The sequence below is a fragment of the Triticum aestivum genome, chromosome 5D, assembly GCF_018294505.1.
Source record: "Triticum aestivum cultivar Chinese Spring chromosome 5D, IWGSC CS RefSeq v2.1, whole genome shotgun sequence".
In the NCBI taxonomy this organism is placed as follows: Eukaryota; Viridiplantae; Streptophyta; class Magnoliopsida; order Poales; family Poaceae; genus Triticum; species Triticum aestivum.
Window position 1 is genome coordinate 12,680,987 of NC_057808.1, and position 25,353 is coordinate 12,706,339.

Sequence of the window (25,353 nt, forward strand, 5' to 3'; positions counted from 1 at the left end):
TATAAATCTCACGTCGTATATTTTTCCTTGCTAATAAACCAACTTGCTGAAGACCACCATAAAATGAACAGCGGGGGATCATTTAGTGGACTGTAGAATAACTGCATTTATGGCATGATGTTTCACTAGAATAACTGCATCTAATGGTGGTTTCTACTGCAGTTGACATTATATTACCAACTGCATGCATAATTTAGTTCTTGTGATATTTACATGTTTTTGCTGTTCTGTCACAGGCTGTTAACAATGTGAACTCCATTATTGCACCCGCTTTGGTCGGCAAGGTTAGTTTTGTCTTTGCCCCCCTTTCTCTTTCATGAGATTTGAGAATGCATAATTTACTCATTGCTCTTTTTCCTTCTACAGGACCCTACCGCTCAAACTGAGCTCGACAACTTTATGGTTCAGCAGCTTGATGGAACCAAGAATGAGTGGGGTTGGTGCAAGCAAAAGGTATAACATATAACCCATGATGACTTTTACTTTTAGAAGTCTAGTAGCAAATACTTATTTCCATTTGTAGGTTCCCTTCTAACAGTCTGATTTCTTTTGTGAATTCAGCTTGGTGCTAATGCAATCCTGGCTGTATCACTAGCTGTTTGCAAAGCTGGAGCCAGCGTCAAGAAGATTCCACTGTACCAGGTATGCAGCATATTAATCCCCTCTGATCATTCTTCATGTGTTTGCTTTTAGCTATCCTGTTTTCTAACATGAGATATTCTTCACTGCAGCACATTGCCAACCTTGCTGGCAACAAGCAATTGGTTTTGCCCGTTCCTGCGTTCAATGTCATCAATGGTGGATCCCATGCTGGAAACAAGCTTGCTATGCAGGCAATGCTCTGAACTAAGATTTCCACATGTGCTGTCATGTTGTTTCCGCACATGTGTTATTTATGCCTATACTTGCATATCTGCAGGAGTTCATGATCCTTCCTACTGGAGCTACCTCATTCAAGGAGGCAATGAAGATGGGCGTTGAAGTGTACCACAACTTGAAGGTAATACTTTATTCTTAGTTTTTTTTTGTCCCTATCATCTTGTAAAACATAAATTCACCGAAACTGTCATTTTCTGTAACAGTCTGTTATCAAGAAGAAGTACGGGCAGGATGCCACCAATGTCGGAGATGAAGGTGGTTTTGCTCCTAACATTCAGGTATTTTCCTTGTTTTCTTAGGTTATGAACTGCAGTTCCTTGCTTTGGCATGCCTTGGTGTTTTGACAGCAGCCGTTGACTGTTATGTTTTAATGTATAGAACTACTGTTTTACTACAAAATTGAGAGTCAATGTAGGGTGGGAATTGAGTTTGTTTTGTTTTCTGGTATTTTAGGAGAACAAGGAGGGCCTTGAGCTCTTGAAGACTGCAATTGAAAAGGCTGGATACACCGGCAAGGTTTGTCTGCTTGAATTGATCTGTTCTTGTGCACTTCTCTCTCAAGTTTTAGTTTGAAGCTAAATTAGCTTTGTTGCTATGGGAAATTCTAGGTTGTCATTGGAATGGATGTTGCTGCTTCAGAGTTCTACAATGACAAGGACAAAACCTATGACCTCAACTTCAAGGAAGAGGTAAGCAGCCCCATTGTTTATTTTGTGGTAACAATTTGTTCTCCTTTCATGAGCATTTTTAACATCCCCTTCTCTTGTTGTAGAACAACGATGGTTCCCAGAAGATATCTGGAGATAGCCTGAAGAACGTATACAAGTCATTCGTGAGCGAGTACCCCATTGTGTCGATTGAGGACCCGTTTGACCAGGATGACTGGGTGCACTATGCTAAGATGACTGAAGAATGTGGAGTGGAAGTTCAGATTGTTGGTGATGACCTTCTAGTCACCAACCCAACTGTGAGTGATTTGCTCTGTCGAGTAGGTGGTCACTTTCATTTTGTTGGACCACTGCAATTGCTTATATCATTTTGTTGTGCAGAGAGTTGCAAAGGCAATCCAGGAGAAGTCATGCAATGCTCTTCTGCTCAAGGTATTATTCTGTTAAACCAGAAGTTGGTTCTTACTCGTTATTTTCCTGTGACGAGTATAGAGTGATGTCCTGCACATTCTGACTGTTCATCCTTTGCACGTAATAGGTTAACCAAATTGGATCCGTCACTGAGAGTATCGAGGCCGTGAAGATGTCAAAACATGCCGGCTGGGGTGTGATGACCAGTCACAGGAGGTACATGATAGGAGATACTTCCTTGTTGTGCGAGTTTTCCCCTTTGTTTCTCTTGTTACCATCTGTATGCTTATTTACATTTGCTGTCTGCAGTGGTGAGACCGAGGACACATTCATTGCTGATTTGGCTGTTGGTCTGTCCACGGTATGGTTTTATAATCTGCATAGTTAGCATTTGTCGGGGCAATTTTAACGAGACTGGTCGCAATGCTCATAAACCTTCTGGGTGTAACTGACCAGTGTTTGTTTATGTGCAACAGGGTCAGATTAAGACCGGGGCTCCGTGCCGCTCAGAGCGTCTTGCCAAGTACAACCAGGCAAGTAGCTCTCCCTGTTTATTCTTGTTCTGTTGAAGCAATCTCCTGATATTATGTTGGCCAACAGTACCTTGCAATCAAACAAAAGAAATTTATGTGATCCTCATGTGTTATTCGTTTATTAAGTGCTGTGTGTTCATTTCTCATTTGCTGTGTGTCTCATTTGTGTCTGATCTTGACAGTATTCATTTTCTGCGAAGCCAAACTAACGGCTATTTTTTCAAATTGAACAGCTTCTGAGGATCGAGGAGGAGCTGGGCGATGCCGCGGTGTACGCTGGCCTCAAGTTCCGTGCACCGGTGGAGCCCTACTAGATGGGATCTGCACGAGTTTTTGTGAAAATGGGTGTGTTTAACCTCCGGAATGAACTCTGGTTGAAGCTCTTAGGATTGAGCAATAATGAATGCCGCGCATGTTTTATGTGAACGGAACGGATATGTACCCCCAAACTTGCTCCAATTTTGGTCCTTGTGGATATGTACCTGATTCGGCCCTGAACCTTTTGGATGTGTAATACTAGTTTTTGGCGCATCATCTTTGCCGTTATTGTGTTAGTTTACTTGTTGCAGAAAGCATGCTTCTGAGAAACTTGCTTTCATCTTTGTTTGCTATTCTCAAAACACTGGTTTTCCATTGCCATCTGTTTTTCTTTTAAAGAAACTTGCTTCTGTTGTCATTGATGGGGCGTCCTGGTTGATTGGAGATGAGTACTTGAAGCACGTCATGATTTCGGAGGTTTGCCTCTGACAGCAACGGATTTCAACTAGAAAAACTGGGCGAAAAACAGATTGAAAACCGGCTGAAAACCATCATATCTGAACAAATTACTCCATAGGTGATTGTCGAGATAACCCACATTGTAGCGGACGCGTGAAGGTGAATGAAAATCTGCACAAAAACTTAGCCACTTGCAACCACCTTCAATCTTGCCACAAAAGCCTGGACACCACCACCGCTAACCATCGGTCCTGCTTGTCGTGAGCTCCAAGATGAAGCCCCTGAGAGGGAAAATGACACACCCGAGTGCCACAATCGTCCGATCACAAGATCAAGGGTTTCCCTTGAAGAGGGAGGCCATGATGGTCGGGTCCCTGCAGGAGGTGTGCGATAGCATAACACCGATGCCTAAAGGAAGGTTAAGGACGACCACAACCGCAACCATTGTTGGTCATGGCACAAAGGTCGAGATGGGGTCTTCACCCAAGCTCCCTTACCACCTCGGTCGCACATCATCCCGCACTGGCGCCGGCAAGACCGCCAACCACCGTCTCTCACAAACCATCATCCCACACTGGCGCCGGCAATGTCTCTTCTCTCTACTCGAATCATTATCACATGGGCCGCTCGTAAAGATGGAAGTTACTCTCTGGGCCATTTGATCGTCACGTTGAAAGGCCATTCACGAAAGCATCTTTCAAAGCCGGGCTGCATTGCATTCTTTTGTCACAAGATTCATTGATGTCCAAATTATTCATGAGAAGAAGCCGTTAGCTGCTGTGGTGGGCATTGCTACTGCAAATATGGGTGCTCATCGCCCCAAGGGGCCCCCTCCGTACTTTGCAAAAATCCACCTTGACGCGACTATTCAGCCATGTATGGGAGAATCGGCGGTGGCTGTTTGCCGGGACAACAACGACAACTATCTACGCAGCTCGGCACTAGTTATTGGAGGTGTTCATGGCCCAACGGCTGGCTTGCCGTGAAGCTCTATCATTAGCAAGAGACCTTCATCTACACAATTTTATCATAACATCTGATTCTAAACAAGTTGCGGGAGATATTAGGCAAGGTAGCTAGGGTAGAGTTAGTGCCATCATCAGTGAGATCAAAGCAGAGCAGCTTCTTTTAATTGTAATTTTACTTTCGAATGTCGTGTTATTAATTTCGACGCACATAGTTTACTAGTGAGGTTCTCTTTCTTTACCTCGGCCCGAATTGTATCCCACTAATTATGGTCTTTGATCCCCTAAAAAAATGATTTTTGATTAATAAAATTGGCTTTACCCTAAAAAGGTAAAAAATAATTATCTCCCAAAAAAAGCTAAAACGAAAAAAAAACATCACCCCATCTTCTCCCCACTCCTTGATGGCGCCTCCCGCCGCCGGGGAAACCCCACCTACGGAGGCTGCGGAGAACAGCGCCAAGACCGAGGAGTCGCGGTGGCTCGCGGCCCTCTCCGAGCCAGAGCTCGTCCGTGACGCCCCTCCTCTTCTTATTCTCTCTTAGCTTCTCTTCCTAACGACTGGTGTTAATGGCGCCACGGTGGTGTTGTGCAGGATCTCCTCATCAGCCTGAAGATGCTGGCCGTGAAGCGGGCGGAGACGGCCGGCCGCCCCCACCTCGCCGACGGGTTCGATCTGCGCACGCTGCGTGCCCTCGGTACTTACTACCTGAACCACTTTGCCAGACACTCATCATATATAGCCGCAGCGATCTCTTTGCTGAGCAACATGCTATATGCTTGTGCTTTTCCAGGTGTTGTTTTGCTGGAGGATTTCAAGGCACGGTTAGAAGAAACCTCGGTCGATGCATCCGTTCTTGATAGACTTGCGCTGTCGAGGGACTGTGTCGCGGATGCCGGCGGCGGCAGTGGTGACTCTGAGGTGCTCAGGCGGCACGGCAAAGATGAGCCAAAGCCAAATAGCGTCAAGAGAGAACGAAAGCAGAGGCAGGATGGGTGAGTCCTTTTGAGTATTCGGTCGGTTTGGCTGAAGCAGTGCAGTCCAATTTAGCTCATGCCGATAGTTTCTTGAGGTTCTGTCACTACTAATGCAGTTACGGCGTGTTTGCGTATGATGCAGGCGCCATGGAGAAACCGTGAAAAGCAAGAAGAAAAGAAAACTGAGCGAGAGGAGATAGCATCGAGAGAGCAGACTGCGACGATCTTCCTACTGATAGTGATCTAGTGCAAACACCGCCCAGGGATGTATGTCGTTGAGCGACAACACTGAAGCTGCTGCTGCTGCTGTTAGTGGTGTAAATTTTGCTTTTTTTTTATCTGAACTCGAAACTTGTTTTGGGAATGCAACCCGGCAGGGAAGGGATGCCGTGAACTGATGATGATGACTGCTGTGGCAACCAGGCGTAGTTTAATGCATCTTCGTTTCAGGACTCTCTTAACTGTGCCATGATTTCTTTTCTAGCAGCTGTAGGTTGCTGGGACCTGGGAGCATGAGACACTCCCCTCCAGGAAACTGCTTTCGAATCAACAACTAGGGTGGGTTAGCTGCTGGATTCTAATTTGTTTCGTTGCCTAGGCACCAGTTAGGTCGATCATAGCACAACTAAGAATATGATTTCACCTCCTATTCTTGGCAAATAATATTTAGTGTCACAAATTCAGTTGCTAGCAACATGACGATATTTTCAGTATCTAATAGCATTGCTAATAAACCTTGCACCTTTTTTTTGGCAAATGATTACCTCTACTGAGCAATGCCACAGCCTCTCAGGAATGTGGAGAATTTGGTTTAGCGTTAGCTGAATCTTTAGTCTCTACAACAATGCACCAATATCAATTTTTGGATTCTGCAACAAATTAACTGAAATAATTTTCAAGGCATATCAGTGTTGATGTTGATTAATTATTCACTGCCAGGCTAAGATCCTTTGGCATCTTCTGTCACGGCAGCTGAAGATGATGATTTATAATTTTATATAGTTGACTTGTCTGTTGTGACATAAACTTACTTACTCTTTGTTTCCTTGATTAAATTTTCTTTTTTGTGGGGATCTTATGCACGGAAAGACCATGTGCATAACTTTACATGCATGTTCTTCCACCTAGACTGCTCTACGGCTGTGTTAAGGTGCCGGTTGGTTGACAATGGTCACACATTCATAATATGAATGTCTATACAAGGGATTAGGATCCTAGTCTGTGATGCAGTTTTTCTTCTAGATGTACTAGTTCAACTCCTTTTCATCAGTATTTGATGTTAAACTAGATTCTTGTGCAGATGGTTACCTCTTCTGAACAATGCTTGCAATGCTCTGGAATGCTGAAAAACTAGTTTACCTTTTTGCTGATTCTTTTTTAATTCTTACAAATTTAGTTGAGTTGCATAACTATATTATATCTTATAAGTAGCCATCCGAGTACTTCTGTTAACTAATGATTTAGAGACTCACGGTGACCGTGTGACCATTGGATAACGCCGTCGAGGTGTTAACAAACTGGTGTTACCAATAGAACATCTCACATTTAATTTGCATTTCTTGATGTTTTATAATAGCACATACCATCTCTCCTGAAATTTTAGAGACGACCAATGAATCACAGGTCTTGATCAGTTTGTCCTTCTATACATACAATTTGATCGACTCAGGAACTATCGAGAGGACAAAAACGACAGACGGACAGATAATCAACACATATCCAAGTTGTTTCAAATTAATTGCAGCCTGCAGGATGCAACCTATCACCAGAATCTAATTTCAATTATAGGATTTTGGAAGCGCTTACCAGCTAGTCATAAAGTTCAACAATCTCTGAATTGCTGCGGTGTCTGAAGAGCAGGATGAGAACAGGTAGCTCCAGAAGCTGTAGAAGTTCACCCTCTCGTTGCACTTATTTGTAGCCTGCATAGCTCATCTTTTGCTTCTTGTGGCACACCACCTACTTAATTAATAGAATGAGTCATATATTTGAACTCTCTACCTTGTTTATCCTGCCAACCCAAACCCAAGATAAAAGATATTAGTCAATAATAATAATAAATGCTGACCAAAATACCACTGTGTTATTACAACTGTTGTTTCGGTGCTACCACAGTACACGATGCGCGCAGATTCAGGTTGCCACAGCTATCACAAATGCAACACTTAATATACTACCACCGTGGCAACTGGCAAGTCACAAAAGTTATCAGTCCTTGGATTTAAGTGAAGATAGTTCACCTTCTTTGTGTACATGACACCAGCAGATCAGAAGATAATACACCAAATGCACATAAAAGACAATACAGTTAACACCATCTTGTTTACAGCAAGGCAATATAGTAGCATGCCTCTGACACATCATCTTGTTTGAATGCCTTCCGGCAAGAAATGGACAACTAGTCTATTTCTCTCACATTTTCAGAGTAACACCATCAACAGTGGCAGGACCAAGCTGCTCCAGCCTAAACAATTGACTGGTACTGCTGGTTAAGCAATGCAAACTACTACGAAACGTAACTTACTGTCAGCGCATCGTCAATAACTTATAACCACATGGCAGAGATTAGCAATCATAGCTGAAATGGATCACTACTTTTGATATGTCAGTTTACCAAAAGAAAAGAAGCACAGGTCCAGTTCTTGCAGGCAACGAACCAACAGAGTATTGGCAATCATTCGGCAATTCCCATCCAGCCAGCACTAATACCACTTCTACTTTCAGATAACCAGAGTCAGACAGGCACCAAGTAAACAGAACCATCTACAGTTGCTACTAGATGTACAATCTAAGAGGAGGTGAACTTGGTGACGGCCTTGGTGCCCTCGGAGACGGCGTGCTTGGCGAGCTCGCCGGGGAGGACGAGGCGTACGGAGGTCTGGATCTCCCGGGAGGTGATGGTGGGCTTCTTGTTGTAGCGGGCGAGCTTGGCGGCCTCGCCGGCGAGCTTCTCGAAGATGTCGTTGATGAAGGAGTTCATGATGGACATGGCCTTGGAGGAGATGCCGATGTCGGGGTGCACCTGCTTCAGCACCTTGAAGATGTAGATCTTGTACGTCTCCACGCTCTTCTTGCTCTTCTTCTTCGACTTTTTGTCGCCGCCGCCCTCCTTGCCGGAAGTCTTGCTCTTGCCCGCCGCCGGCAGCCGCTTCTCGGCCCTGGGCTTCTTCCCGGCCGGCGCCTTCTCGGCCTTCTCCGTCGTGGCCTCCTCCTCCGCGGGCTTCTTCGCCGCCGGCTTCTTCTCCGCCGCCTTGGGGGCCATCGCTGCTTCTGGAGCGGGGAAAGGGGAAGCCGCCGAAGCCGGTGCGGGTTGGTTTGTTGGGGAAAGGTTGGGAGATTTGGAACGAGATGCTGGGAAAGGAGGAGCGGAGCTGAAGGATTTATACAGGGAGAGATGTGACTGCTGATTGGTGGAGGCGTGGTTGTCCCGGATCAGTGACGTGGGACGGTGTGAGGCGTTCGGTGCTGTTTGGATGGACGATCGTGATCTCTGCCGGGCGGACCGTGGTTTTCTTGAAAAAAATTGGACCCTGATAAGGCCCGAACGTTCGGTAGAAGCCCTTTCCATACCGAAGAAATGAGGAATGCTGCGTCCACGCAAAGCTATCTAAGGTTTACGTTTGTCTAAAAAAAAAAAGCTATCTAAGGTTTACGTAGTGCTGCTGATTTGGCAAATTGGAATAGGGAAGGGAGAGGGGCCCACACCCATGAAAATTAGGGGGAGGAGAGAATTAAAGGGAAAGTTACGTAGGATCACGTAACAGGTTACGTTGATGTAATATTAGTGCCGAACAAATTGTTCCCCAAGGCAGAAACGACCCAACGATTCCGCTCGGAGCGGGGGTGTAGTGGGAAGAGATGGATTCGTTCGGCCGATGGCGTGGTTGCGTTCGGCCGATGGCGTGGTTGCGCCGAAGGCCTGAGGAAAATGACGCGGCACCATAATTGCTTCAAGATGCGTGTGATTTCATCCGACGGCCATCGTGGTGTTCGGCCCAAAAGCTTAAAATCTGGTCATTCGGGAGTTATAGGTTCCGAAGTTTTTTTAGGCGAACAGTGCACTTCACTTAATAAAAAATGTCTACGTGGATACAAATATTTTCTGGAGGTTTTTTTAGGGGAAGGCCACAATGGTTAGTGTCGGGGCCGGATTTCCGGGACATAAATTCCCAGCAAACGACCCTTATGTCACCACCAGCCCCAGGATTACTGTTGCTGATGGACATTTCCTTGATACAGAATTCCAAGCAATTACAAGTATTTGAGTACAAGACCTTATAGGTCCATTGAGTACAACAATGATTTCTAGTGGCAGGTGATGGAAACGACTCGTGGATCTCCAACGTTGGTGGAACTCCATTCCCACGGGAACAGCTGACCTGGATAACTCCTATCTCGCGTGGCTGCTATCTCCGAATCCTAGGTTGCGGGGTGTCTTCGTAGTGCTCGTCTCTGAGTCATGATCTGGCCAAGACAATAGCCAGGGACAAGCCAGTGAGTACGTTTGAATGTACTCGCAAACATCAAGAACAAAAGATATACCGGATGCATATGCTCATGATGAATTAAATTATACTACCTCATTTCCGGTTTATAGGGCTCAATTCAAAAATCTCACCAACCAAGGTGGATGATGAGTGATGGAATAATTTTCGTGGTTTGTAAAAGCACTCAATTAATGCGTTCGTTTTCCTCAAAGAATTGTGTTTACCAGTGCATTAATTGCAATGCATGCATGCATGAAGTACATGCATTGGTCAAGTTTCTCATAATCCTTGCATGCAATGAATTAATGCATCTTGAAATCTGAGCATGTGATGGGGAACAATCAAATTGAGACTTATAAAACGAGAAACCGAAATTTTTGAGATAAGCCCTATAAACCGGGAAGGAGGGAGTATGCATGTGCTGACCGAGAATAAAAGCATGGCATGACAAATATTCATACGGTGCAGAAGGGTAAATAAGTCATATGATTAGTAAATCAAAGAAATGAAACGAAACATCGGGCGTTGGACCGCCCAAAAAATTCCAAGAGAAATGCCAAACGGGTGTCTAAGAGAGAATCGGGCGAGACAGGACCGCCCGAGAACTCAAGCGACGCCACGAGAGGTCTTGAAAATGCATGCCACAGTCGGGTGTCTGAAGCGACGCCTCATAAAGGGCTTATATGAAAATAATAAAACGAGTATCCAGGTGGACTAGCCATCCTAAGTGATACTCATAAAAGAAAAGAAAACGAGTATCCCGGGTAGTCTAGCCATCCCAAGAGATACTCAAGGTTAAACATAAAATGAAAAGGTTAGTCCACAACAATATCCATATCAACAATAATATTCATAGTGGCACCAGTAGTGACAATAATTATCCTGCAGAACGAACCATGATCAATTTAATTATTTCCTTCGGAGACTGACACTAAGACCGACACTTGACCAACTGTCGGGGGGATGAACCCCGGGCAGGCAACGGAACCCGTATCCTTTTCAAAAATGACGAGGCCAACATCGCCCCTCAAGCCGGCACGTGCTTGGCCGGGTCGCCCAACCCGGCCAACCCCCTCGACCCGGCCAAACTTCCAACCCGGCCGGACTCCTCAACTCGGCCCCAACAACCAGCTCAAGACAGTCAAACCCGGCACCAAGACTTCTCCAACAAGCCAGCTCCACCCTTGGCGCGTTCCTCAACCCGGCCACGGGTCAGTTCCCGTCCCAGCCCAGCCGTACGATGGGACGAGTCTCCACCTACCAATGACCGAGGCAACAGTGCCCCGCCCATGCCTCTGGTCAGCCGGGGCATGGCAACAGTGCCCCACCTACCCACTGACCAGGGCCGGCGTGGCAACAGTGCAACCATCGTCACCAATGACGCCAGCAAGCGGCGACCTGACGGAGCGCCACTGTAGCCGACTGATAACCCACAAGTATAGGGGATCACAACAGTTCTCGAGGGTAGAGTATTCAACCCAAATTTATTGATTCGACACAAGGGGAGCCAAAGAATATTCTCAAGTATTAGCAGTTGAGTTGTCAATTCAAGCACACCTGGATAACTTAATATCTGCAGCAAAGTATTTAGTAGCAAAGTAGTATGGAAGTAACGGTAACGGTGGCAAAAGTAACCGTAGCAACTTTGTAGTAATTGTAACAGTGGCAATGGTAAAGTAACTAAGCAAAGATCTATATGTGAAAAGCTCGTAGGCATTGGATCAGTGATGGATAATTATGTCGGATGCGATTATTCATGTAACAGTTATAACATAGGGTGACACAGAACTAGCTCCAGTTCATCAATGTAATGTAGGCATGTATTCCGATTATAGTCATACATGCTTATGGAAAAGAACTTGCATGACATCTTTTGTCCTACCCTCCCGTAGCAGCGGAGTCCTATTGGAAACTAAGGATATTAAGGCCTCCTTTTAATAGAGTACCGGACCAAAGCATTAACACTTAGTGAATACATGAACTCCTCAAACTACGGTCATCACCGGGAGTGGTCCCGATTATTGTCACTTCGGGGTTACCAGATCATAACACATAATAGGTGACTATAGACTTGCAAGATAGGATCAAGAACTCACATATATTCATGAAAACATAATAGGTTCAGATCTGAAATCATGGCACTCGGGCCCTAGTGACAAGCATTAAGCATAGCAAAGTCATAGCAACATCAATCTCAGAACATAATGGATACTAGGGATCAAACCCTAACAAAACTAGCTCGATTACATGATAAATTTCATCCAACCCATCACCGTCCAGCAAGCCTACGATGGAATTACTCACGCACGGCGGTGAGCATCATGAAATTGGTGATGGAGGAAGGTTGATGATGATGACGGTGACGGATTCCCCTCTCCGGAGCCCCGAACGGACTCCAGATCAGCCCTCCCGAGAGAGATTAGGGCTTGGCGGCGGCTCCGTATCATAAAACGCGATGAATCCTTCTCTCTGATTTTTTTCTCCCCGAACGTGAATATATAGAGTTGGAGTTGAGGTCGGTGGAGCACCAGGGGGCCCACGAGGCAGGGGGCGCGCCTAGGGGGGCAGGCGCGCCCCCACCCTCGTGGACAGGGTGTGGGCCCCCTGGTCTTGATTCTTTCGCCAGCATTTTTTATAAAATTCCAAAAATATTCTCCGTGAAGTTTCAGGTCATTCCGAGAACTTTTATTTCTGCACGAAAATAACACCATGGCAATTCTGCTGAAAACAGCGTTAGTCCGGGTTAGTTCCATTCAAATCATGCAAGTTAGAGTCCAAAACAAGGGCAAAAGTGTTTGGAAAAGTAGATACGATGGAGACGTATCAACTCCCCCAAGTTCAAACCTTTGCTTGTCCTCAAGCAATTCAGTTGATAAACTGAAAGTGATAAAGAAAAACTTTTAAAAACTCTGTTTGCTCTCGTTGTTGCAAATATGTAAAGCCAGCATTCAAGTTTTCAACAAAGATTATGAACTAACCATATTCACAATAACATTTAGGTCTCATGTTTACTCATATCAATAGCATAATCAACTAGCGAGCAATAATAATAAATCTCGGATGACAACACTTTCTCAAAATAATCATAATATGATATAACAAGATGGTATCTCGTTAGCCCTTTCTGAGACCGCAAAACATAAATGCAGAGCACCTCTGAAGATCAAGGACTGACTAAACATTGTAATTCATGGTAAAAGAGATCCAGTCATAGTCATACTCAATATAAATTAATAGTAATGGATGCAAATGACAGCGGTGCTCTCCAACTGGTGCTTTTTAATAAGAGGAGGATGACTCAACATAAAAGTAAATAGATAGGCCCTTCGCAGAGGGAAGCAGGGATTTGTAGAGGTGCTAGAGCTTGATTTTTGAAATAGAGATCAATAATATTTTGAGCGGCATACTTTCATTGTCAACATAACAACCGAGAGATCTCGATATCTTCCATGCTACACACATTATAGGCGGTTCCCAAACAGAATGATAAAGTTTATACTCCCCCTCCACCAACAAGCATCAATCCATGGCTTGCCCGAAACAATGGGTGCCTCCAACTAACAACAATCCTGGGGGAGTTTTGTTTGCAATTATTTTTATTTGGTTTGAGCATGGGACTGGGCATTCCGGTGACCAGCCATTTTCTCGTGAGTGAGGAGCGGAGTCCACTCCTCTTGAGAATAACCCGCCTAGCATGGAAGATACAGATAGCCCTAGTTGATACATGAGCTATTCGAGCATACAAAACAGAATTTCATTTGAAGGTTTAGAGTTTGGCACATACAAATTTACTTGGAACGGCAGGTAGATACCGCATATAGGAAGGTATGGTGGACTCATATGGAATAACTTTGGGGTTTATGGAAGTGGATGCACAAGCAGTATTCACGCTTAGTACAAGTGAAGGCTAGAAAGAGACTGGGAAGCGACCAACTAGAGAGCGACAACAGTCATGAACATGCATTAAAATTAATAAACATCGAGTGCAAGCATGAGTAGGATATAATCCACCATGAACATAAATATCGTGGAGGCTATGTTGATTTTGTTTCAACTACATGCATGAACATGTGCCAAGTCAAGCCACTCGAATCATTCAAAGGAGGATACCATCCTATGATACCACATCACAACCATTTTAATAGCATGTTGGCACGCAAGGTAAACCATTATAAACTCCTAGCAAATTAAGCATGGCATAAGCAACTATAATCTCTAATTGTCATTGCAAATATGTTTCATTCATAATAGGCTGAATCAGGAACGATGAACTAATCATATTTACAAAAACAAGAGAGGTCGAGTTCATACCAGCTTCTCTCATCTCAATCAGTCCATCATATATCGTCATTATTGCCTTTCACTTGCACGGTCGAGGTGTGGACAATAATAATAGTGCACGTGCATTGGACTAAGCTGAATTTTGCGAGCATTTAATTCAAGGGAGAAGACAAGGTAATATGGGCTCTTGGTTAAATCAACAATAATGCATATGAGAGCCACTTCAACATTTCCATTATGGTCTTCTCCTCTCGACCCCCAAAGAAAAAGGAATAAAATAAAACTATTTACACGGGAAAGCTCCCAACAAACAAAAAGAAGAACGAGAAATCTTTTTGGGTTTTCTTTTTAATTATTACTACTACAGGCATGGAAAGTAAACTAGCTAAAAGCTACAACTATTCTTTTTGTTTTTCTTAAGGTTTATCAAACACACAAGAAGAAAGCATAAAAAGAAAAATAAACCAGCATGGATAGTACAATGAAAAAGTATGAGCACCAACAACTAGAATGGGTGTGTGAACATGAATGTAATGTCGGTGAGAAATACGTACTCCCCCAAGCTTAGGCTTTTGGCCTAAGTTTCTCTATGCCCATGGATCAAAGTTGTAGCTGGGGTCGTACTGAGATGCAACAACTATTGCCTCATGAGCTGCAGCTTGGAGGCGAGCTGCCTCCGTCCTCCTCTCGTACTCGGTCGCCTCCTTCCTGGTTATAATATATCTCCTTTTTGCCTGAAAGTCAAAGAAAGTAGGAGCGGGGAGAGCAATATGGACAGCTTGACGCCTGTCAAACATTAGTCGGTACTGGAGGGGCTGTTCATTCCTCTCAACAAACTGATGGCGAACCATAGCATTATAATCTAAATAAGCAGGAGGCAATTCCATATCATTTTCATGTATGGGTATCTCAAGATAATTAGCCACACGGGTTGCATAAATTCCACCAAACAAATCTTCACTAATACTGTTATTATGCAACCTACGTGCAACAATGCCCCCCAAGTTATATTGTTTATCTCCTAACACAACACTCTTGAGAACACTAAGATCTGGAACACACATGTGACATGCCTCATCCTTACCGTTTATGCATCTACCTATAAAGAGAGCAAAATAATGTATAGCAGGAAAATGAATGCTCCCTATGGTAGCTTGTGTTATTTCTCTAGATTCCCCCACAGTGATACTAGCAAGGAAATCTTTAAACTCAGATTTGCAAGGTTCACTAGCACTACCCCATTGCGGGAGTTTACAAGCAGTATTAAAATCTTCTAAGTCCATGGTATAAGATTTATTATAAAGATCAAATAGGACCGTGTGAGAATTGTGTGAAGATGTAAATTTAAACCTTCTCACAAAGGAATCAGTAAGGTGGTAGTATTGAGGGCACTTATCTAACATGAAGCCCTCGAGTTCAGCATTACGCACATACGCGTCAAATTCATCCTTAATTCCTGCTTGGACCATGAAATTTTATGACGGCCATTCACAAGGCCGCACTTGAGCTTCTCTTGGTGGTTCATGGTCCGGCTCACGTATTGCAGGCCTGGGTCCCTGCTTCCTTGAAGAATCACCTTGGTACATTTTCCTAAATATATTTCTTCCTCTGAAATATTTCTGAAATTTTTAGTAACTCGAAATAAAAGTGAACCAAACTCAACAAAATTGATAGCAACCACTCCCACAAGTGCCTAGAGACTATATCATGCATTAGAACTACTTGGGACCAAATAAATTTGATATGCAAGCTCAAGAACAGGGTCACCTAAGCAACAAAAATTTGCAATGAATAAAGCACTAGAACAAAAACTAATTGGACCATTGGAGGAGTCACATATCAAAGAACAATCCCCCAAAGCAGTTTTGTGAGTGGAGCTTTGAGCAAGGAGATCGAAAATCGCAGCAAAACTAGCTAGAACACGGGTTTGAGCTAGGTGGTGATTTTTTCTGGAGAAAGACAAAGTGTGTGGGTGCTGGAATAAGTGGAGGGGGGCCACCAGGGGTCCACGAGGCAGGGGGCGCGCCCAGGGGGTGGGCGCGCCCTGGACCCTCGTGGCCAGGTGTTGGCTCCCCTTGATGTGTTCTCAGTGCCAGATATTCTCAAATATTCTAGAAAAAATCATATTTCAATTGCAGGGCATTTGGAGAACTTTTATTTTCGGGGTATTTTTTATTGCAGGGATAATTCAGAAAACTGACAGAAAATACTATTTTTGCTTTATTTAATCTAAATAACAGAAAGTAAAAAGAGGGTACAGAGAGTTGTGTTTTCTAACTTCATCCATCTCATGCTCATCAAAAGGAATCCACTAACAAGGTTGATCAAGTCTTGTTAACAAACTCATTCCGAATCGCATGAAACCAGAGAATTTTTGAATAGCACTAGGTTACCTCAACGGGGATATGCACGTCCCCAACAATAAGAATATCATATTTCTTCTTGACAGTAGGAAGAGGAAATTCAAAACCTCCAATAGTGATCGTTGGAATCTTTCCAATAGAATTGATACTGTGGACTTGAGGTTGTTTCCTCGGAAAGTGTACCGTATGCTCATTACCATTAACATGAAAAGTGACATTGCCTTTGTTGCAATCAATAATATCCTCTACAGTATTCAAAAAGGGTCTACCAAGGATAATAGACATACTATCGTCCTCGGGAATATCAAGAATAACAAAGTCCGTTAGAATAGTAACGTTTGCAACCACAACAGGCACATCCTCACAAATACCGACAGGTATAGCAGTTGATTTATCGTCCATTTGCAAAGATATTTCAGTAGGTGTCAACTTATTCAAATCAAGTCTACGATATAAAGAGAGAGGCATAACACTAACACCGGCTCCAAGATCACATAAAGCAGTTTTAACATAGTTTCTTTTAATGGAGCATGGTATAGTTGGTACTCCTGGGTCTCCAAGTTTCTTTGGTATTCCACCCTTAAAAGTGTAATTAGCAAGCATGGTGGAAATTTCAGCTTCCGGTATCTTTCTTTTATTTGTAACAATATCTTTCATGTATTTAGCATAAGGATTCATTTTAAGCATATCAGTCAAATGCATATGCAAAAAGATAGGTCTAATCATTTCAGCAAAGTGCTCAAAATCCTCATCATCCTTCTTCTTGGATGGTTTAGGAGGAAAGGGCATGGGTTTCTGAACCCATGGTTCTCTTTCTTTACCGTGCTTCCTAGCAACGAAGTCTCTCTTATCATAACGTTGATTCTTTGATTGTGGGTTATCAAGATCAATAGCAGGTTCAATTTCTACATCATTGTTATCGCTAGGTTGAGCATCAACATGAACATTATCATTAACATTATCACTAGGTTCATGTTCATCACCAGATTGTGTTTCAGCATCAGAAATAGAAATATCATTGGGATTCTCAGGTGTGTCAACAACAGGTTCACTAGAAGCATGCAAAGTCCTATCATTTTTCTTTTTCTTCTTCTTAGAAGGACTAGGTGCATCAACATTAGTTCTCTGAGAATCTTGCTCAATTCTCTTAGGGTGACCCTCAGGATACAAAGGTTCCTGAGTCATTTTACCCCCTCTAGTCATAACTCTAACAACATTAGCATTTTTATTATTATTTAATTCATTGAGCAAATCATTTTGAGCTTTAAGCACTTGTTCTACTTGAGTGGTAACCATAGAAGCATGTTTACTAATAAGTTTAAGTTCACCTTTTACTCTAGACATATAATCACTCAAGTGTTCAATCATATAAGCATTACGTTTCAATTGTCTACCAACATAAGCATTGAAGTTTTCTTGTTTAACAATAAAATCATCAAACTCATCCAAGCATTGGCTAGCAAACTTAGTAGATGGGATTTCACCCTTATCATATCTATAGAGAGAATTTACCTTTACTACCTGTGTCGGGTTATCAAGACCGTGTATTTCTTCAATAGGTGGTAAATTAAGACCATGTATTTCTTCAATAGGAGGTAAATTCTTAACATCTTCAGCTTTAATGCCTTTTTCTTTCATAGATTTCTTTGCCTCTTGCATATCTTCAGGACTGAGAAATAGATGCCCCTTTTCTTCGTAGTTGGCTTAGGAGTTGGTTCAGGAAGTGTCCAATTATTTTCATTAGTCAAAATATTATTCAATAGCAATTCAGCTTGATCAACTGTTCTTTCCCTGAAAACACAACCAGCACAACTATCCAGGTGGTCTCTGGAAGCATCTAGTAGTCCATTATAAAAGATATCAAGTATTTCATTTTTCTTGAGAGGATGATCAGGAAAAGCATTAAGTAATTGGAGAAGCCTCACCCAAGCATGTGGGAGACTCTCTTCTTCAATTTGCACAAAATTATATATTTCCCTTAAAGCAGCTTGTTTCTTATGAGCGGGGAAATATTTAGCAGAGAAGTAATAAATCATATCCTGGGGACTACGCACACAACCAGGATCAAGAGAATTAAACCATGTCTTAGCATCACCCTTTAATGAGAATGGAAATAATTTAAGGATATAGTAGTAGCGAGTTTTCTCATCATTAGTGAATAGGGTGGCTATATCATTTAATTTAGTAAGATGTGCAACAACAATTTCAGATTCATAGCCATAAAAAGGATCAGATTCAACCAAAGTGATTATCTCAGGATCAACAGAGAAATCATAATCCTTATCAGTAACACAGATAGGTGAAGTAGCAAAAGCAAGGTCATATTTCATTCTAGCATTCAAAGATTTTTCTTTCAGCTTAGCTAATAATTTCTTAAGATCATTCCTATCGTTGCAAGCAAGAAAGTCTCTAACAGTTTCTTCATCCATAACATAACCCTCAGGCACAATAGGCAATTCATATCTAGGGGGAGAATCTTCATCATCACTTTCATCAATATTATCAGTTTCAATAATTTCATTCTCTCTAGCCCTAGCAAGTTGTTCATCACGAAATTCACCTAGTGGCACACTATTATCAAGCATAGAAGTAGTTTCATCATAAGTATCATGCATAGCAGAAGTGGCATCATCAATAACATGCGACATATCAGAATTAATAGCAGAAGAAGGTTTAGGTGTCGCAAGTTTACTCAAAACAGAAGGAGAATCAAGTGCAGAGCTAGATGGCAGTTCCTTACCACCCCTCGTAGTTGAGGGATAAATTTTGGTTTTCTCGTCTTCCAAGTTCCTCATAGTGACCAGCAGATATAAATCCCAAGTGACTCAAAGAATAGAGCTATGCTCCCCGGCAACGGCGCCAGAAAATAGTCTTGATAACCCACAAGTATAGGGGATCGCAACAGTTTTCGAGGGTAGAGTATTCAACCCAAATTTATTGATTCGACACAAGGGGAGCCAAAGAATATTCTCAAGTATTAGCAGTTGAGTTGTCAATTCAACCACACCTGGATAACTTAATATCTGCAGCAAAGTATTTAGTGGCAAAGTAGTATGGAAGTAACGATAACGGTGGCAAAAGTAACAGTAGCAACTTTGTAGTAATTGTAACAGTGGATATGGTAAAGTAACTAAGCAAAGATCAATATGTGAAAAGCTCGTAGGCATTGGATCAGTGATGGATAATTATGTCGGATGCGATTATTCATGCAACAGTTATAACATAGGGTGACACAGAACTAGCTCCAGTTCATCAATGTAATGTAGGCATGTATTCCGAATATAGTCATACGTGCTTATGGAAAAGAACTTGCATGCCATCTTTTGTCCTACCCTCCCGTGGCAGTGGGGTCCTATTGGAAACTAAGGGATATTAAGGCCTCCTTTTAATAGAGTATCAGACCAAAGCATTCACACTTAGTGAATACATGAACTCCTCAAACTACGGTCATCACCGGGAGTGGTCCCGATTATTGTCACTTCGGGGTTACCGGATCATAACACATAATAGGTGACTATAGACTTGCAAGATAGGATCAAGAACTCACATATATTCATGAAAACATAATAGTTTCAGATCTGAAATCATGGCACTCGGGCCCTAGTGACAAGCATTAAGCATAGCAAAGTCATAGCAACATCAATCTCAGAACATAATGGATACTAGGGATCAAACCCTAGCAAAACTAACTCGATTACATGATAAATCTCATCCAACCCATCACCGTCCAGCCAGCCTATGATGGAATTACTCACGCACGGCGGTGAGCATCATGAAATTGGTGATGGAGGAAGGTTGATGATGACGACAGCGACGGATTCCCCTCTCCCGAGCCCCGAACGGACTCCAGATCAGCCCTCCCGAGAGAGATTAGGGCTTGGCGGCGGCTCCGTATCGTAAAACGCAATGAATCCTTCTCTCTGATTTTTTTCTCCCCGAAAGTGAATATATGGAGTTGGAGTTGAGGTCGATGGAGCGTCAGGGGGCCCACGAGGTAGGGGGCGCGCCCCCACCCTTGTGGACAGGGTGTGGGCCCCATGACGTGGATTTTTCTTCCAGTATTTTTAATATTTTCCAAAAAGATGTTCCGTGGAGTTTCAGGTCATTCCGAGAACTTTTGTTTCTACACATAAATAACACCATGGAAAGTCTGCTGAAAACAGCGTCAGTCCGGGTTAGTTCCATTCAAATCATGCAAGTTAGAGTCCAAAACAAGGGCAAAAGTGTTTGGAAAAGTAGATACGATGGAGACGTATCACCGACTCAACCCGGCCACTCCCTGACGATCGACAAGACGGCCAACAGTGCCCCCATACCCGGCGGGCCCAGCGCCCGGAGAACCCGGCGAGCCCTGACCCCAGGCAGGTCCCAGCGCCGGCTTCTCGGACAATGACAATCCGGCCCCACGGCCTTGTAACATTACCCTTGTACCCCTGGGGGGTTGGCCTATCACTACTAGGGAAAACCTTATACATAGAATCTTAGCAGCAGCGCGGCACAAAAAGAGGCGCTACTGCTAATTAGCAGTAGCGAGGTTAAGAAAAGCACGCTACTGATGTATAGCGCGTGATGTCTAAACCGCGCTGCTACAAAAATCTACCGACACTACCCAACAACCTAAGTTTACCAGCAGCGCTGTGTGACGATGCGCGCTACTGCTAATGCGATAGTAGTAGCGTGCTTTTGAGTCACGTCGCTGCTGCTAATTTTGAAATTGTCCACACGGTTGGCCCGTTTAGCAGTAGCGCGTGTGATGAAAGGGCGCTGTTGCTAAGCTCTTAGCAGTAGCGCGTTTTTCCTCCCGCGCTACTGCTAAGACGCAGCACCCCACCACCTTTTCCCACCCGTACGTCCTCCCCTCCCCCATCTCCTCTCCTCCCTTTCCCCTACCTCCCACATCCTCCCTCTCTCACTCTTCTTCTTCCTCAATACTTCTTCCTCAATACTTCTCCCCCCATTACTCTCCCTCTTCTACCTACCTTTCTCTCTCTTCATTACTCCTAGCTAACTAACACCACCTCCATCAATGCATCTCCTTTCTCTTTTTCCTTCCCCCTCCACTAGTTGAAGTTGTCTCCTCCCAAATTAGCTAGCTAGGTAGATGTAGCATTTAGTCAAGTGACCTATTTGCCCCCTAACTAGATCTATCTTTGTCAAGAAGAGCTTTGTGCACTTGATCTCCCTACATCATCATCTCCACCGTGTGCTCGATCTCGAGATAGAGGTGATTAAAATTTCATGCTTTTGCAAAATGGAAATATGTGTATGTGTGTGTGATATGATAATTGGGCAATATGATGGAAATTGTGTGTGTGGCATGAGTTGACGCCAAATTGTGCTTTTGAGTTGCCTATGTTTTGCCGAAATGTCGATTTATTTCCGTTTCGGCGAATTCCGGGCAAACTCTAGATCTATATATGTCCTATTTTTAGGGAAGGTCATGCCGAATTTTTGTATGACTTTGATGCATGCACGCATTTTTATAATCAATTTGTTTATTATTACCGTGCAGACGTTCATGATGGCAGTGGAACGATGGTGGACAGGTGGTTGCGGTCGGTGGTGTAGGACATGAAAGAAAATAACCGGACAGAGGTTTTATGTCCGTGTCAGAAATGCAAAGGAATAGTTTGGCTCGACCCCTATGACGATGGTCGTGTCGAAGCACACCTGCTCATGACTGGTTTCATGGATGGCTATACTCGATGGATAATTGAAGATGAGGATGACGATGTTGAGGACACCGACGGGGCAGGCAATGACGACACGGGGCAAGAAGAAGAGATGATCGATAATGGCGGCGGGGAAGAGGCCGGACATGGCGGCGGAGAAGGGGCCGGACATGGTGGCGGAGAGAACGACATGGACTCCACGCAGCAGAGTTCGTCGGTACTAAGTTCAATCGTGCGGGACCCTCATGTTCAAGCACTGCTTCACAAGGAGACGAGTACTGAGAGAGCTGCTTCTAGAGAGGAGGCTAAGCTGGAGCAACTGGTGGTAGACTCAAACACTCCATTGTATGATGGTTGCAATCCTGAGGTGACCCGCTTGAGTTTCACGCTCCAACTCCTGAAGACGAAGGCTAAAAACAAATGGACCGACACTAGCCTCGATGAGCATCTCAAGTACCTAAAGGATGTTCTTCCCGCGGGGAATCTATGTCCTACTAGTGTTGATGAGGCCAAGAAGATCGTGTGCCCTCTTGATCTGCCGCACGTTAGATACCATGCATGCATCAACGATTGCATAATTTATCGGAAGGAGCACGCGGAAAAAACCAGCTGTCCGGTGTGCAATGCTTCTCGATACAAGAAGGCCGGGAAGAAATGTCCCCAGAAAGTTGTATGGTACTTACCGATCACTCCCCGTCTCCAGCAGTATTTCATAGATCCCAAGGAAGCAAAGCTAATGCGCTGGCACGCGGAGAGGAAGAAGCCCGACGATGGAGATGATCCGAAGCTGAGACACGTCAAGGATGGAAGCCAGTGGAGAGCGTTGAACAACTTCTATCGGTATTTCGAATGTGATGCAAGGAACATCGTGCTCGGCGCGTGTACCGATGGCATGAATCCGTTTGGCAACCAGAACACCAACCATAGCACATGGCCCGTGTTTGTATGGATGTACAACCTCCCCCTGGTTGTGCATGAAGTCGAAGTACATTCACATGAGCATGCTTATTCAAGGGCCAAAACAACCAGGAAATAATATTAATTTGTATCTTGGGCTACTTCAAGAGGAGTTAGACACATTATGGAAAACAACGGCCAAGACATGGGACACCAGCAAAGGCGAGTATTTCTACATGAGAGCCGCGCTGATCACGACGGTGCACGACTATCTCGGTTATGGATATGTCGTAGGCCAGGTGTGCCATGGATATTGCGAATGCACGCGGTGCATGGATGATACGACGTCTCAGCAGCTAACGTCAAGGAAAGATGGCGGGTCTGGGAAAATCGTGTACATGGGGCATCGAAGATGGCTCGAACAGGACGACCCATGGAGAAACCATGGAGATCTATTCAATGGTCACGCCGAGCATCGAGGACCTCCACGTAAGCGGAGCGGTGCCGAAATCGATGAGCTGTTGAAAAACTGGAAGGAGTGCCCCGCGCCGGGGAAGACGATGAAAAAGGCGCCAGAGCCGCTGCTGAAGGTATGGAAGACGAAGTCTGTGTTCTGGGACTTGAGTACTGGCACAAACTCGATACACCTCATTACCTTGATCAAATGCATATCTGTAAGAATGTCCTTGAGAGATTGCTCGCGACACTGATGATCATGCCGGATAAGACCAAGGATGGGCCGAAGGCAAGAAAAGACTTGCAAGATTTGAAAATCAGGGAAGATCTGCACATGCCGCCCCGTAAAAAGTTAGACGAGACAGAGACGGAGACAAAGGCGCGGGAGAAGAAGGGCAAGAAAATAAAGAAATAGGATTATTGCCCCCCTTCTTGCTTCACCTTAAGTCAGGCTGAGATCGATCAATTCTTTAAGTGCCTTACTGGAGTCAAAGTTAGTTCCGGTTACTGTGGCAAGATAAGTAGATATCTAGACACGGACAAGAAAAGGTTCAGCGGGATGAAGTCCCATGACTGTCATGTGATGATGACGCAGATACTACCTATTGCCCTTAGAGGGATAATGGACAAGCACGTCCGTGACACGCTTATTGGTCTCTGCAACTTTTTCGACGTCATCTCTCGAAAGTCGATCAGTCTGAAGCAGCTCCGAAGGCTACAGGAAGAGATCATTGTGATACTGAATGAGCTTGAGATGTACTTCCCGCCCGCGTTCTTTGATGTGATGGTGCATCTGTGTGTCCATATTGTGGACGACATAATAGACCTGGGGCCGTCATTTCTGCACAACATGATGCCGTTTGAGAGGATGAATGGGATCATCAAAGGATTCGTTCGTAACATGTCCCGTCCGGATGGAAGCATCGTCCAGGGCTATCTGACACAAGAGTGCATCTCTTTCTGCAAGAATTTTCTATATGGCGCAGACCAGCTGCCTGGTGTTAGTGTTGGTTTGCCCATTAACAAGCACGATGGGAGGCTCGAAGGAGAAGGTCACTCCAACGGTCGCAGGGAACTGCACGTGGCATACTCAGATCGACGCAGCGACTTTGACAGAACAAACTTGGTAGTGCTACAACACCTAGACGAGGTAGATCCTTTCGTGGCACTGCACAAAGAAATTATCGCAAAGAAGTATCGTGACCGGGGGGTATGCAGGACGGACGCCGAAGTTACTAGAGAGCACAACTCCACTTTCCTGCATTGGTTCAAAGAGCATATTATTGCTAATCCCCCGGAGGAGGGCTCTAAGGACGGATTACTCATATACGCCTTAGCACATGGCCCCTCGCCCAACCTCGTTACCTATCAGGCATACGATATCAATGGATACACGTTCTACACGGAGGCCACAGATATGGACAGTGATGATCAGAACTCAGGGGTGACGATGGAATGCATGACCGGCAGCGACAACAGCGCAACTGAAAGATTTTACGGAAGGGTCGAGGAGATCTGGGAGCTTGACTACTATGGACTGCACAACACGACGATGTTCCGTGTCAGATGGGCTAAGAATGTCGAAAGAGAAAACCGAAATTTCACTACCATGACTATACCCGACGCCAAGAGCCCTACCGTGAACGCTATCGCAAAAAACGAGCCATGGGTACACGCTAAGCACGTGACACAATGCTTCTTCATAACCGACCCGCGCAATCCCAGCCGTGTTATCATGAGGAGAGGCAAAAGGAACATCATTTGAATGGATGGAGGCGCCAACGAGGAAGACTACGATCAGTACGGCAACCCAATGAGGGAAGATGACGATGATGATGAAGTATACGTCAAAATAAGAATCAATACTACATTACCTAAGAAAAATCGTACTCCATGGAAAAGGCAAAGTCACAATGAGGGGCTCAATTATTCTTCAACGAACAAGAAGGGAAAGAAGCTGACTCAAAAACGAAAACGTCAATGATGAGGAACCGTATGTATGTTATCGGTCAAATGATGTAATATATATGTTCCTATTTTGTATAC

General features: G+C 44.2%; 3 protein-coding genes across 3 annotated transcripts in view; 2 read left to right on the plus strand and 1 right to left on the minus strand.

Annotated features, from left to right (window-relative positions):
- LOC123119121 (enolase) overlaps positions 1-3,045 on the plus strand; it is a 4,890-nt gene extending 1,845 nt beyond the window's left edge. Inside the window, exons 4-17 of the mRNA XM_044538815.1 lie at positions 237-284; positions 367-453; positions 562-642; positions 732-833; positions 920-1,000; positions 1,083-1,157; positions 1,333-1,395; positions 1,488-1,568; positions 1,652-1,846; positions 1,929-1,979; positions 2,086-2,174; positions 2,268-2,319; positions 2,435-2,491; positions 2,725-3,045. Of these exons, the coding sequence (XP_044394750.1) occupies positions 237-284; positions 367-453; positions 562-642; positions 732-833; positions 920-1,000; positions 1,083-1,157; positions 1,333-1,395; positions 1,488-1,568; positions 1,652-1,846; positions 1,929-1,979; positions 2,086-2,174; positions 2,268-2,319; positions 2,435-2,491; positions 2,725-2,805 (1,143 nt within the window). The 3' untranslated portion in view covers positions 2,806-3,045. The remainder of the gene's footprint in view (positions 1-236; positions 285-366; positions 454-561; positions 643-731; positions 834-919; positions 1,001-1,082; positions 1,158-1,332; positions 1,396-1,487; positions 1,569-1,651; positions 1,847-1,928; positions 1,980-2,085; positions 2,175-2,267; positions 2,320-2,434; positions 2,492-2,724) is intronic.
- Positions 3,046-4,513: 1,468 nt separating this feature from the next.
- On the plus strand, positions 4,514-5,636 carry LOC123119123 (uncharacterized). The gene is made up of 4 exons (XM_044538817.1): positions 4,514-4,682; positions 4,769-4,871; positions 4,968-5,169; positions 5,294-5,636. The coding sequence occupies exons 1-4, from the start codon at positions 4,578-4,580 to the stop codon at positions 5,349-5,351; spliced, it is 468 nt and encodes a 155-aa protein (XP_044394752.1). The 5' UTR covers positions 4,514-4,577; the 3' UTR covers positions 5,352-5,636.
- A 2,080-nt stretch (positions 5,637-7,716) lies between these two features.
- LOC123119124 (histone H2B.1-like) lies at positions 7,717-8,502 on the minus strand. Its single transcript, XM_044538818.1, has one exon. It carries the CDS (start codon positions 8,411-8,413, stop codon positions 7,940-7,942), a length of 474 nt encoding a protein of 157 aa, XP_044394753.1. The 5' UTR covers positions 8,414-8,502; the 3' UTR covers positions 7,717-7,939.
- Positions 8,503-25,353: the final 16,851 nt, after the last annotated feature.

Coding starts and splice junctions, on each gene's coding strand:
- LOC123119123 (XM_044538817.1), top strand. CDS start 4,578: ATGGCGCCTCCCGCCGCCGGGGAAACCCCACCTACGGAGGCTGCGGAG. Junction 4,683..4,768: donor CCCTCTCCGAGCCAGAGCTC/GTCCGTGACGCC, acceptor GGTGTTGTGCAG/GATCTCCTCATCAGCCTGAA. Junction 5,170..5,293: donor CGAAAGCAGAGGCAGGATGG/GTGAGTCCTTTT, acceptor CGTATGATGCAG/GCGCCATGGAGAAACCGTGA.
- LOC123119124 (XM_044538818.1), bottom strand. CDS start 8,413: ATGGCCCCCAAGGCGGCGGAGAAGAAGCCGGCGGCGAAGAAGCCCGCG.